The sequence below is a fragment of the Vulpes lagopus genome, chromosome 10, assembly GCF_018345385.1.
Source record: "Vulpes lagopus strain Blue_001 chromosome 10, ASM1834538v1, whole genome shotgun sequence".
Classification (NCBI taxonomy): Eukaryota; Metazoa; Chordata; class Mammalia; order Carnivora; family Canidae; genus Vulpes; species Vulpes lagopus.
The window spans coordinates 104,542,113-104,554,691 of NC_054833.1; the positions used below are offsets into that span (position 1 = coordinate 104,542,113).

General features: G+C 41.7%; 2 protein-coding genes across 15 annotated transcripts in view; one reads left to right on the forward strand and one right to left on the reverse strand.

The window, feature by feature from the left end:
* Nucleotides 1-6,543, forward strand: part of IST1 (IST1 factor associated with ESCRT-III) — a 33,884-nt gene extending 27,341 nt beyond the window's left edge. For 4 of the 5 annotated variants that reach the window (XM_041770672.1, XM_041770673.1, XM_041770674.1 and 1 more), the window contains 5 exons: nt 330-440; nt 1,335-1,541; nt 2,376-2,468; nt 3,589-3,637; nt 5,147-6,543. In XM_041770672.1, the coding sequence (XP_041626606.1) occupies nt 330-440; nt 1,335-1,541; nt 2,376-2,468; nt 3,589-3,637; nt 5,147-5,346 (660 nt within the window). In that variant the 3' untranslated portion in view covers nt 5,347-6,543. The remainder of the gene's footprint in view (nt 1-329; nt 441-1,334; nt 1,542-2,375; nt 2,469-3,588; nt 3,638-5,146) is intronic. The other variant, XM_041770675.1, reaches the window with a different exon arrangement.
* The window catches only part of PKD1L3 (polycystin 1 like 3, transient receptor potential channel interacting), a 67,232-nt gene continuing 58,299 nt past the window's right edge, over nt 3,647-12,579 (reverse strand). For all 10 annotated transcript variants that reach the window (XM_041770667.1, XM_041770668.1, XM_041770663.1 and 7 more), the window contains 6 exons: nt 12,363-12,523; nt 10,756-10,966; nt 10,217-10,318; nt 8,074-8,205; nt 7,647-7,726; nt 3,647-3,926 (listed from right to left, as the gene is read on the reverse strand). In XM_041770667.1, the coding sequence (XP_041626601.1) occupies nt 3,911-3,926; nt 7,647-7,726; nt 8,074-8,205; nt 10,217-10,318; nt 10,756-10,966; nt 12,363-12,523 (702 nt within the window). In that variant the 3' untranslated portion in view covers nt 3,647-3,910. The remainder of the gene's footprint in view (nt 3,927-7,646; nt 7,727-8,073; nt 8,206-10,216; nt 10,319-10,755; nt 10,967-12,362; nt 12,524-12,579) is intronic.

A 12,579-nucleotide genomic window follows, 5' to 3' on the forward strand; every position in this document is an offset into this window, starting at 1 on the left:
TTCCTTAAACCCGTGATTGTGAGGCCTTTGGTCCTTTTGTGCCCCTTATGATTTGTGGATGTAGAAGCAAGGTGAGGAACAGAGTGGATGAATTCAAATAGGGAAGGGTGGCATTATCAGTCTTACCGACATCTGGGTTGTATGTAACCAGAGAACATGAGAGGGGCGTGGGTTTGTAATAATGCTTTGTGACTGAAAAAAAGAAATTTAACTGGTCAGAACCCCTTTTTCTCTTCAGTTTACCTGTAAAATAAGAGGAACAAAATTTAAGACAGGTTAGGCTTAGGCTCATTGGCATAGATTTTTAACCCTGGGTCTTTTACTTACAGCTCATGCATAAATTGAGTGTGGAAGCCCCACCCAAAATCCTGGTGGAGAGATACTTGATTGAAATTGCCAAGAACTACAATGTGCCCTATGAGCCTGACTCTGTGGTCATGGTAAGTTTAGAGCTTTTTCAGAATACAAAGGGAAATGAATCTCTGGATATCACTTTCTTAAAAAATAACCATATTCTTTGCACTAAAGTTTGTGGGAATTTAAGCCTTTGTCCAGTCACTGCCCTTTTGGTAACAATAAATATGCCTGCATTTCTTAGTATTGAAGGATTAGATGAGATGAATGACTGGAAAGCACTCTGAAAAGGTACAAACCTTGATACAAATACAAAATGGCACTATTGCTGCTTTTTTATAAAGTTCAAGGAATTGAAGAAGTGCCTCAAGACCTCGAATGGATTCTGAAACCTTCATTGGGTGCCTGCTGTGTGCTAGACAATGTACAGAAGGCTGTGAACACAGATAAAACAAGGTCACTGTCCTGATGAGGTTTACACTGGAAGGGGGGCAAATATACAAATAGTAATGATTCAGTTAAGGTCATTGGGATGTATCATTCAGCTTTGGTGTGCTGCTCAGGTAACTGTCCCCCCATCCCAAATAAACGCACTTAAGGATAAAAGCATTTATTTCCCCAGCTCTTGAGAATATTGATGACTGGTGACTCATACACAGCTGAGTGGCCCTCAGAAGAAAGCTGCTTCATCCAAAGTCTTTCCTGCGGGAGAGCCTGTATTCAGTACCCTGGTTTTAAAGACTCTAGGGTACCTGCTATAGGGCCATCCCAGCTCCTTAAGGAATTGAGCAGTCCGTGTGACTGTACAGCAGCCCAGCTTTTTCTTCTGCCCAGCCTTGCTTCCTTCACTTCCCCTCAGGTCTTTATCCCAGGGGACCACCACAGTAAAACTCCATACTGGTCTCCATCTCAGGGTCATCTTCTGGGGGAATCTAGCCTATGATGTGGGTTAATGATAAGAGTTTCTTTCTCCTTCTCAGGCAGAAGCTCCTCCTGGGGTAGAGACAGATCTTATTGATGTTGGATTCACAGATGATGTGAAGAAAGGGGGCTCTGGAAGAGGAGGAGGAGGTGGTTTCACAGCACCAGTTGGTGGACCTGATGGAACAGTGCCAGTGCCTATGCCCATGCCTATGCCCATGCCCTCTCCAAGCACTCCTTTTTCCTACCCACTTCCAAAGGGACCAGTAAGTATACATATAAATGTGAGCTTAAACTATATAAAATATAGATGATGTATGAGTACACACAGGAGTTGTAGGTTGTCAAGAAGATTCAGCAGTGACAACACTTGGTATTAGTGATCATATTGTGAAATAAAAACATTGGGATTTGGAGAAGGTCTTTTGGTTTGTGTTTAGTTAATGATATGGGAAAATATATATAGAGAGTGCTATATAAACTTTTTCTCATAGGTTTACTGACTACCTCTGGGACCTGTTGCAGGCATACTAGTAGTTATTTCCAAAAATGAATACTACTTACTACCAGGCAGGAAAACCTCCTTTGTAGACAAGGTGAAGGTCATTACTAGTGATAGGAAAGTTTGATTAGAATCTTCCCTTGTGGGATCCCTGGGTGGCGCAGCGGTTTGGCGCCTGCCTTTGACCCAGGGTGCCATCTTGGAGACCCGAGATCGAATCCCACGTCGGGCTCCCGGTGTATGGAGCCTGCTTCTTCCTCTGCCTCTCTCTCTCTCTCTCTCTCTCTCTCTCTCTCTCTCTGTGACTATCATAAATAAATAAAAATTAAAAAAAAAAAAAAAGAATCTTCCCTTGTAGACAGCAAAGCAGTTGATTAGTAATTTGAAGACTAGCCAGCCTTTGGCTATAGATCTTTAAAAATCTAGAATCCTTCTGGGGCATTTTTTTTTCTTTTGGAGCTCTTGCATATATACATATGTTGAATATATGTCTTCAGTATTCACATTGAATACGTGTAGGTATTTCTCCCTTAACATACACAGACCTCAGAAATTAGATAGGGGCTGTGTTTCTGATGTTGCCTTTGTCCTCTTGCAGTCAGATTTCAACGGATTGCCAATGGGGACTTACCAGGCTTTTCCCAATATTCATCCGCCTCAGATACCAGCAACTCCCCCATCGTATGAATCTGTAAGTGCATGAGCGTCTTTTGTAAGCAGCAGGAGAGTGAATCCCATGAAGAGAGAGCAAAATAATGGCCACAGGGAAGGCAAAGTTTTGATCAATTCCTAGTTACCAGCATTGCTCTTGCTTTGGATTTTTGTGTTGCTTTAACATTATCCTGGAAATGGGGTGGTGGTGGCGGCAGTGGCGGCGGCGGCATCGGCATCATTGGTGGCAATGCTTTGTTTGCACTTAAGCCAGATATCAGGAGGGAGCTGCAGATCTCCTAGAAAGTTCTAATAGGGCACTTTATAGTCTTTGGGGTTTTTGTTGTTTCTGTTTTTTTGAACTAACTAGGCAGAGAATTATATTGAGCTGGTATAGTCTAGCTGCTAGAATATCATAATTAAAATACCAGTTTTGTAAATTCAACACTGTGTGTCTTCATCAGAAGTGGCCAGTTAGTAAATTTCACACTATGGCATTAATTTTACATTTTAGTCGAAACTTGTTATAAATGTGGTAATCATGCCTTGAACTGAATTGTTGGTGTTTGTGTTTGTACCGCTTTCAGAATTAGAGGGCTACTTTCTGTCAGCCTTGTTTCCTCAGCTAGTATGTGCCTTTTGAGACTTATTTCCATCTGATGCATTACAGAGAAAACAAATTGGTAGGGTATTTGCTGGGAGAGTACCCTGTTCCTGAACTTGCTTAGTGTTCTTTCCTTTGGCTTTCCCTGGGGCCTGGGTTTTTCTTATGTTTCGGTCTGCAATGCATTGAAGCATTGCCCACAACTGTTTCCAGGATATGAGGTAGAAGATCTTCAGTATTTGAGGACTTGTTTCTTGGAGATGAATTCAGTGGGTTAGTGCTTTCTCTCTGCCCAGAAGGTGAAGGTATCAAAGAGAGGTGTTATGGTGTGGTAAGAATTTTCTTTTTCTCGCTTGGTGGTTACGTGTTTAACATGGTAGCTGATTGGAAGATAAGGAAGGAGTACAGGGGGTGGAGGGGCAGTTTCTTTGGAGCAGGTTCTTTTGCTTCTGCTGAGCAGCTTAGCTTTTGGAGAACATAGGGGTTTATACCAGTATTAGTACTTTCTCCAGTAATGACATTGCTTTCTCCCCCAGTAACAGTCTTTGTGTTTCAGGTTGATGACATTAATGCTGATACGAATGTCTCTTCTGCACAGATTGTTGGTGAGTATGAGTCAGAAACCCTCATTGCTGAATCCTTTGCGGTTTTCTCATGGCTGTTCTTGCCTCAAAAATAGTGTTCATGTTTGTGGCATATTACCCACATGCCCTCTTCTCTCCCAGAATGTAGATGATGTATAATGAAAGTAGAACTCGGCATTTCCCTTGCCCAAAAAGAAAATATCTTTCTTGGCTGCAGAGAATCTCCCAGGTTCCTTGTTTCTGTTAATGGTATCATTATTCTTTCAACCTCAAGTTCTTTATGTTCCTGCTGCTTCAACTTCCACTGTACCTAGAAATACCGAAAGAGGTAGATTGATTGGTCTATCCAGATACATATTTTTAAACTTGAGCATTGAGATCCTTGGGTGGCCCCGCGGTTTGGCGCCTGCCTTTGGCCCAGGGCGCGATCCTGGAGACCCCGGATCGAGTCCCACATCGGGCTCCTGGTGCATGGAGCCTGCTTCTCCCTCTGCCTGTGTCTCTGCCTCTCTCTCTCTGTGTGACTATCATAAATAAAAAAATAAATAAATAAAATTGAGCATTAAAGAGGGAGCAGTAGATAAAACCATAAATGAATAGCTCCGTGGCCTTTTCACAAAGCAAGCATGCTCATGTGGTCATCCACTCAGAAAATAAAATACTACCAAGCACTACAGAAACCCTGGGGGATGGGGAACTTTCTTAAATTAGAGATAGGTAACCTCAGTAAAACTGGTGTAGAACATTTTCATTACCCCAGAAAGTTTCCTTACGATCCTTTCCAGTCTGCTCTGTCAGTCCACTCTCTACCTTTGAGGCAAGCACTGTTATTTATTTTTTATTTTTTTTTTTATTTTTAAGGAGAGAGAAAAAAGAGCATATATATGTGTGAGGTGGGAGGGAGGGAAAGAATCTCAAGCAGACTCCATGCTCAGCACCGATTTCAATATGGGACTCAATCCTATGACCCTGAGATCATGACCTCTCTGTGTTTCAGCCCAGATAGCATTTGTGAGTTTCCTTGGTTACTCCTCTGGGACAGGGCTCTCCATTAGCCAGACCTGATCTTATATATAGCCAAACCTTATAACTTTGATTTTAATAAACTGCAGTGAGCTCACCTCTGGCTCATACATATTTCCCATAGCCATGCCAAGCCAAAACCAGGAGTCGGGTGCTCAGCTATCTGAGCCACCCAGGCACCCTCTTATGGGAGCCAGACCTTTGTGAAAGGGGACAGTGAGCGAGTGCTCTGTGTACCTAGTCCCAGGTACCACACTTTGAATTTCCCTTAATCTTTTCTCTCACCTTAGGAAAGTATAACAGGTAGGATTCAACTATATTAAGGAAATGTAGATATTGTCCTGAAAATTTATACTGACCTTTAGAATTATTAATCATTTTTTTAAAAAACGTGTTTTCTCCTGTATTTTTATTGTTTCTGCCAAAAGGGCTGGTGGGCTTTGAGGATCTGAGCCACTTACTTTCTCAGGTGTTTGTAACACTGTGCTTGCTCCTTACCCTAATTAGGTCCTGGACCCAAGCCAGAAGCTTCTGCAAAGCCCCCTTCCCGACCTGTGGATACCTATGACAACTTTGTGCTACCAGAGTTGCCATCTGTGCCAGACACACTACCGACTGCATCTGCTGGTGCCAACACCTCAGCATCTGAGGACATTGACTTTGATGATCTTTCCCGGAGATTTGAAGAATTGAAAAAGAAAACCTAGGTCTTATACTAGGCAACCTCCAGGCTCTGGGATTTGAGACTGAGTTATTTCTCCTTGTAACAAAGAATCTCCATGAAATTCTTTTTCATCTCTTTACCATCACTGAGCACGCTCTTCCTCTGGGCTCTCTTCCTGCTCTAAATTCTGCTGCTTTCCAGTTCTTTCTTGCTGCTAAGAGACTAATGATTAGAGACTATGAGGCCAGAGCAGCTGACTCCTGGCAGCTGGGCTTGTGTCCATCACCTTTGAGTATGAGCCCAGGTTTTCTCATCACCTGTCCTGTCTCCCCACAGGGAGTGGGAAGGTGAAAGCATTATGAGGAGAGCTGCCAGAGATGGCTAAACATGGAGAAGAATACTTCATGAAGTCTCTCAGCCCTGTGCTGAAGTTCTAGACTTAGAAACAAACCCCTTGATACAGAGGGATTTGTGGTGAGCAAAAATCAAAGCAAAGGTGTGCTATGAATGGGAGAGACTGACTCTGGAAGCCACTGTAACAGTAACAGTTCTTGGAACCTGGGTCCTCTCATTGGCATATACACTACTCCTTGCTGCAGGGCACTGTTCTACTTGGACTACCTGGATCCAGTTGTGAAGTTTTTTTGGAAAGTTGAAGGCTTCTCTTAGTTCTACTGGATTCTCAGGGAGCCCTCTGTGGCCTTTTGCTTTGAGTGCTGTGTTTCCCTTTTACCAGAGGGCAACACTGCATAAATTCCTGTTTTTCCCCATAGCATGTTCTGTTGGATTGCATTTACTGGCAGACAAAGGACGGATCATATACTGGGCAGAAGTCACCATTCAAGGCTAAGGTGGGCTTCCAGTTGCCTTAATAGAAGTACTCAAGTCTCTTGGGTAGTGAGCTGGAATGCCCACAGAAGAGGGGTTCCTGTTTTCATTTGAAAACTTTATGATTAAGAGAACCTTTAAAAACTGATTTCAAGTAAGTTTTTGGTGCCCATTAAAATGTGGCTGTGGTTCACTACTTTCCTAGATGGATGAGACTCTTACTATTATAACTTAACGTGTTCCTTTGCCCCCTAGCTGAGGCCATGATTCCCCAGAGGGATGGCATTGGGATCAAAAGATAGGACTCTGGCTTCTGTGTAGTGTAAATGTAAACACCTGTTTCAAGCAACTTTAATGTTTCTGATTGGTTTGTATCATAGCTCAGTAGCTGATAATAAAGTTAAAAATTCTGTGCCCTGCTTTCTCCATTGGTTTGGCCAAATGATGAGGTGCAAATCTGGATTTTAGAGGAGAGTATTTTAAGCAAGTGACCCATGCTGGGCACAAGCCAGACCTTGCCTTTGGTTCCTTAGGTAATATGGATGCTTGAAGCAGCAAGGAGTCCATTTCTCTCTGTGTTTCAGCCCAGATAGCATTTGTGAGTTTCCTTGGTTACTCCTCTGGGACAGGGCTCTCCATTAGCCAGACCTGATCTTATATAGCCAAACCATATAACTTTGATTTTAATAAACTGCAGTGAGCTCACCTCTGGCTCAGACATATTTCCCATAGCCATGCTGAAACCCTCAGTAGTGTGTTTTTTCACGTGGCTCTTTGGCAACAGAGCTGGATTATCCGGTATCACTCTTTTAAAGATTTTATTTATTGGAGGGGGCAAAGGGAGAAGGAGAAGCATACTCCCCACTGAGCAGGAGCCCGATGCAGGGCTCCATCCTGGGACCTGACCTGGGATCATGACCTGAGCCACCTCAGCACCCCTGTATCACTTGTAGTGTTATCCCATTCCTGACAGAAATTCATAACTAGGAACTTGCAGCCATGGGGATTTTGATTCCTTAGTGATTTACAAAATTAACAGTATATTATAAGCCAATAATTTTTTTATATATATTTTAAAGATTTTTATTTATTTATTCATAGAGATGCAGAGAGAGAGAAAGGCAGAGACACAGACAGAGGGAGAAGCAGGCTTCATGCAGGGAGCCTGACGTGGGACTCGATCCGCGGTCTCCAGGATCACGCCCTGGGCTGCAGGCGGCACTAAACCGCTGCGCCACCGGGGCTGCCCCATAAACCAATAATTTTCTAAACTAAGCTATGCAAAGATAAGTAGTAATATGCTAAGTAGTAATAAGCCAGGCTAGGAGGTAACAGAATTAAGATAGTTCATCTTTTAAAACCTGTGTTAAAAAAAATAAAATAAAAAATAAAACCTCAGTGTTTAAAAAATATATATATTTATATATTATAAATATATATTTATAAATAATTATTTATCATATATATATGAAACCTTAGTGTTAATGGCCATTGTTATCATGGCTGTTTACTCACGTGTTCTGGTGCTGCTGGATTCCCAGCAAACTGGAGAGCTTTTGTAGCACCATATCTATCAGTGCACTTTCTTTCAGAGTCTATTGAAAGACAGGAGAGAAGTGAGTGAATTAAATTAAAATTGATGCTAATGTTGGAGGGGGAAGGTACCAAAAGAATAAAAAAGTTTTAATAGTAAAGATAACTGTTTCTTTTAATGATTTACTGTCAGGCATTGGAGTGTGTCTGCTGCTTAATAATTGAGGACCAGCTATTTATAGTAGATTTAGAACATCATTTAGTTAGTCTTGGTAAACTGGGTGTCCTAGGAAAATGACTGCCAGAGCTAAAGGGACTATGCTGATACTGTGCATTATGTCAGCAACAATTCAGCTTTTCTAATGATAAAATCATGACAAATTTATATTTCAGTTACTGAGTTACCTACCTTAAGGGACTTTCTTTCTTTACCAAAGGCCATGAGAATGACTGAAACAAAAAGGTTAATGATCACAAGTACCATCAAGAAGACACTGGTGATGATCAGAAAGGAGCCCAGGATTGGGTCTAAAGCGATAACCTGGGAAGAGACAATAGAATATTTGGTTTTAAATATTGACAGTTTAACTTCTACTTTAAAAATATAAGTTATATGCTAACATTTGGGATATATTCACATAAGATATTTGGTGGAAACTAAGGAGAAAAAAACTTTGAAAATGCTTTTGAGAGGACAGAACTTCATGAATGACAAACTTGATGGGTATAAAAATAATTGACACTTCAGAGCTTCCACAAGAAAGGTAAGTCATAGTGGCACTATAAATGATTCAAAGCCCATATGAATTTTGGCAGTTCTGGAAAATTAAACACAGAAGCTTGAAAGAGCGAAAGCATATTGAGAGAATAAATATCAGAAATCATAAAAATTCTGCCATACTAAGAACCTCTATAAACACAGGAGCATTCCAATAGAATTAAACAGGTTAACCATAAAAAACTGGCTTTTATTTTAGTTTTGGGTTTTTTTTGGGGGGGGGGGGTTGTATGCTATGTTTAAAAGTATGAGGACTGAGTTTTGCCATTCTTTTTAGCACAGACCATTCTCAAATACAGGGTTACTCTTAGAGTAGTTTCTATAAGTATTTTAATTTACATGTGTAACAAATGATGTTTATTTTCCCATGGTATTGGCTCATTCACTATTGCCACTAGGATACTGTTTAAAAAACAGCAGCAGCCTAACAACTCAGGATGAATGCTTATAATACCACTGGTGGAAATCTTCTGTATGACCAGATATTGCTTAATTATAGATACTTTTAGGTCAACCATATAACTTGTAAAATCTGAGTCTGTGTTGCTAAGACTTGTCCCTATAAGTATACTCCATTTTCCCTTCATATCATATGATTATGATTAGAGCAGAAAAGAGGTTTTTTTTTTTTTTTTAAAGTAGAAAAGGTGTTAGCAAAAGCTTATTGTTTTGTTATTTCCTTAAGAGTCTTAGGGAATGAAGTTTTCACCCTTGGAATGCATAAAGTACTAACTGAACCTAAAACCATAAAAGTTCTTTTGTAGATCTTAGGTGAGAACTTTTCACAATAGAAACTATTAAGAAACTGTAAACTTGCCATTTTTATTCCTAACTCTTGAGTTCTATATTGTTCAGAAAGTTAAACTTCATGAAAGTCTTTTTTTTTTTTTTTTTAACTTCATGAAAGTCTTAAGAGTTAAACTAATTTAAATAGTTTTTTATGTCCTGATCAAACCTATATATTGGGCGAGGTGCCCAAATCCTCGGGGAGAGAACAGTCTCTCTGAAATGAGCATTTATTATGAACAGAAATATTGCAGCTCTTTTTGGAATTGTATCTCCCTATTTTTCTTAAAAGTCACTTTTTTTTTTTTTTGAGTTTATTCATGAGAGAGACAGAGGCAGAGACACAGGCAGAGGGAGAAGCAGGCTCCATGCAGGGAGCCCGATGTGGGACTCCATCCTGGGACTCCAGGATCACACGCCCCGGGCTGAAGGCAGGTGCTTAACTGCTGAGCTACCTGATGTCCCAAGTCACTTTCATTGTACACTTTAAAGGGCCACTGAGAAAGCAGTGGGACGCCCGGGTGCCTCAGCAGTTGAGCATCTGCCTTTGGCTCAGGGCGTGATCCCAGAGTCTCAGGATCGAGTCCTGTATCAGGCTCCTTGCATGGAGCCTGCTTTCCCTGTCTCTGCCTCTCTCTCTGCCTGTGTGTTTCTCATGAAAAAAATCTTAGAAAAACAAGCAAACAGCAAATAATGTTATTAATCTGGCTAGGTTATAAGAGCATAAATTCAGGCCCGAGGGTCCTGGCAAAAAGATTGTCAGGAAATTGGGACTAGGTGCTTGGAAAGGACATATTTCTGAGAGTAATAGCCACTCAAGTCATATGCATAGATAGCTCCATAACATGGGAAGGCAAAAGTATCTACACGCTCCCCCTTTTCTAGTGTGCAGTGGTACAGAAGGGACTGGTTTTATAAGCAAATTCTTCCCTTAGGTATAATAAAACAAATGGAATCATTCCTGCTGGGAAACCAGGATGGTTTTCACCTCCTCATGATGAGAGATTCCCATTAGGAGACCAACAACAGTCACTGCGGAGCTGAAGAAAGTTCTGTAGTCAGAAATGCTCCATCCGAACAGCAGGTTAAACTGAAAAGGAGAAAGACTAGTCAGAGGGTAGAGCACTCTAGAGCTGACTTCAGTTCTTTCTCACCTGGCTTGATAAGGAGCCCAACATAGGACCAAAGGGAATGGAAATCAAAGAAATGCCGTAGTGGCCATTCAAATCTCTATGCTTTAAACAGAAAAAAATTTCTCATAATTACATAGCATTTTTATATCAATTTATTTGGCCTTCACATCAACCTGTGAGCTAAATTTTAGCAGATGAGACTAATGTCTGCATTAAATCATATTGCTAATTAAGTATGAAGCTACGACTACAAACCAGCTTGCTTACTCCACTGTTCTTTCCAGAACTGTCAACTTGAACTGGTGGTTTTCCCTACAGTGCTTTCTCAGGGAAGGAGTGTGATTCCAAGGCCAGAGCATTTAGGAAAAGACAGACACTGGGAATGTGGGCTTACAGCAATGGCATAGCCTGTCAGCAGGATGAGGATGACCAGCAAGAAGCCCACCACCTCGTCCCAGGCTTTGCTGAGTGTTGTACCGATGACCTGCAGCCTGGGGATATGGTGCATCAGGTTCCACAGCCGAACAGTTGCCAACAGAACCAGAAAGCCCATAAGGTGAATGGCTGCTGAGTTTATTTTTATTGCCTCACGGAAACTGATGAACCTGTACCAAGGAAGGCCGACAGTTAGCAGAAGTGGATGCCATCTGCCGCAGTGCTTCCCCTGCTGACCTGCAGCAGCTCTGTGCGTCCTGTTAGGTCAAACACTGGTTGATGTAAGAACTCCCCTTTCCAGCATGGCCTCTGGTCCTTGTGGATGTGAGACCATTGGCCAAAGATCATGGATTTGGTTGGGAGACAGCTGAAGAAACCCTGAAATACGAACCCTAGCAGATTACTCAAAATTCATCCTGCAAGTCAAGGGCAGCTTCCTCCACTGCTCTGGTTTGAGTTCAATCCCTCCTCTCCTTCCTCCTTAACCTAATGAGATGTGACATTATGCTAGTCTGTTTTCCATAACACTTTAATCCTATATTCTCTGGGAGTAATTGATTTAATAGGTTTAACAGTGCTGAAAGCAGAAAGATGATGAATAAGCGACGTGAAGAGTGTTAATGTGAGGAACATACTCATAATCTTGTGTTGCAGCAACTAAGTAGGTTACTTGGAAAGACTCCCATAGATGGAGCAAGTTGGCACTTGATCACAATGGTTTCAGTGTCTAAGGCCGAGGCAGTGCCATACAGCAAGATGGACTCCCAACTGTCAACACCATTTAAACTGTACAGACACTGTGTCTCTGCATAAGTGATCCTCTGTAAGGCTGACCTGGGACAGTTTCTCATTACACAGATTAGCAGTCCACACTACTAGCCACTGAGAAAGTAAAGTACCATGTGGCAATACTTAGTCTGGGAAATAGATTTCTTCTCCATGGGAAACACCGAGAAGGTACCCAGAGGGGCACCAGGATGTCTCTTATTAACGGATACCCAAATGAATGAACATTCCTACAAAGAAAGCAACCCTCTTTGGATTTAGAAAATGCACTGTGTTGTGATTTTATTTAAAGGATTTTTAAAAAATATTTTATTTATTCGTGACAGAGCAGCAGAGACAGGCAGAGGGAGAAGCAGGCTCCATGCAGGGAGCCTGATGTGGGACTCGATCCCAGGACTCCAGGATCACGCCCTGAGCCAAAGGCAGACACTCAACGCTCAACCGCTGAGCCACCCAGGCATCCCTATTTAAAGGATTCTTTGGCCAGGGTGCACAGTATAACTAATTCCAGCTCCTTGCTATGTGAAATTTAAATGCATTATCCTTGACAAGCACATACCTATTATAAAGGTAGAAGAGCTTTTCAATGTGATTAGCAATACAGTTTCTTGTTTTCTCAGCTGTGGACATTAGTCCGAGGTCTATGTTTAACTCTGGTATTATACAAATATAGGTCTGTAGAGCAGTGGAGGAGGAAGGGGACTTTGAAAGAATGCTTCTGTGTAACCGTGAAACTTTAAACATTGAAAAGAAATAGCTTGTGCTGCTCAGGCTCCTTACCTGTCACGGTCATAGTGGTACTGTGCCATGTTTTTCTTACACAGAGAAGTAAGCTTCACCTCCAGACCCAGGAGGACAAAGCTAATAAGGATTATGCTCATGTCCAGAATGTTTCTTTTCCTAGTGAAGAACCTCCACCTCTGCTGTTTCAGCCGATGACCCTACACACGGACACCACAGTCACTATTGCTTGCCTTAAAGATTAGCCAGGTCTTTC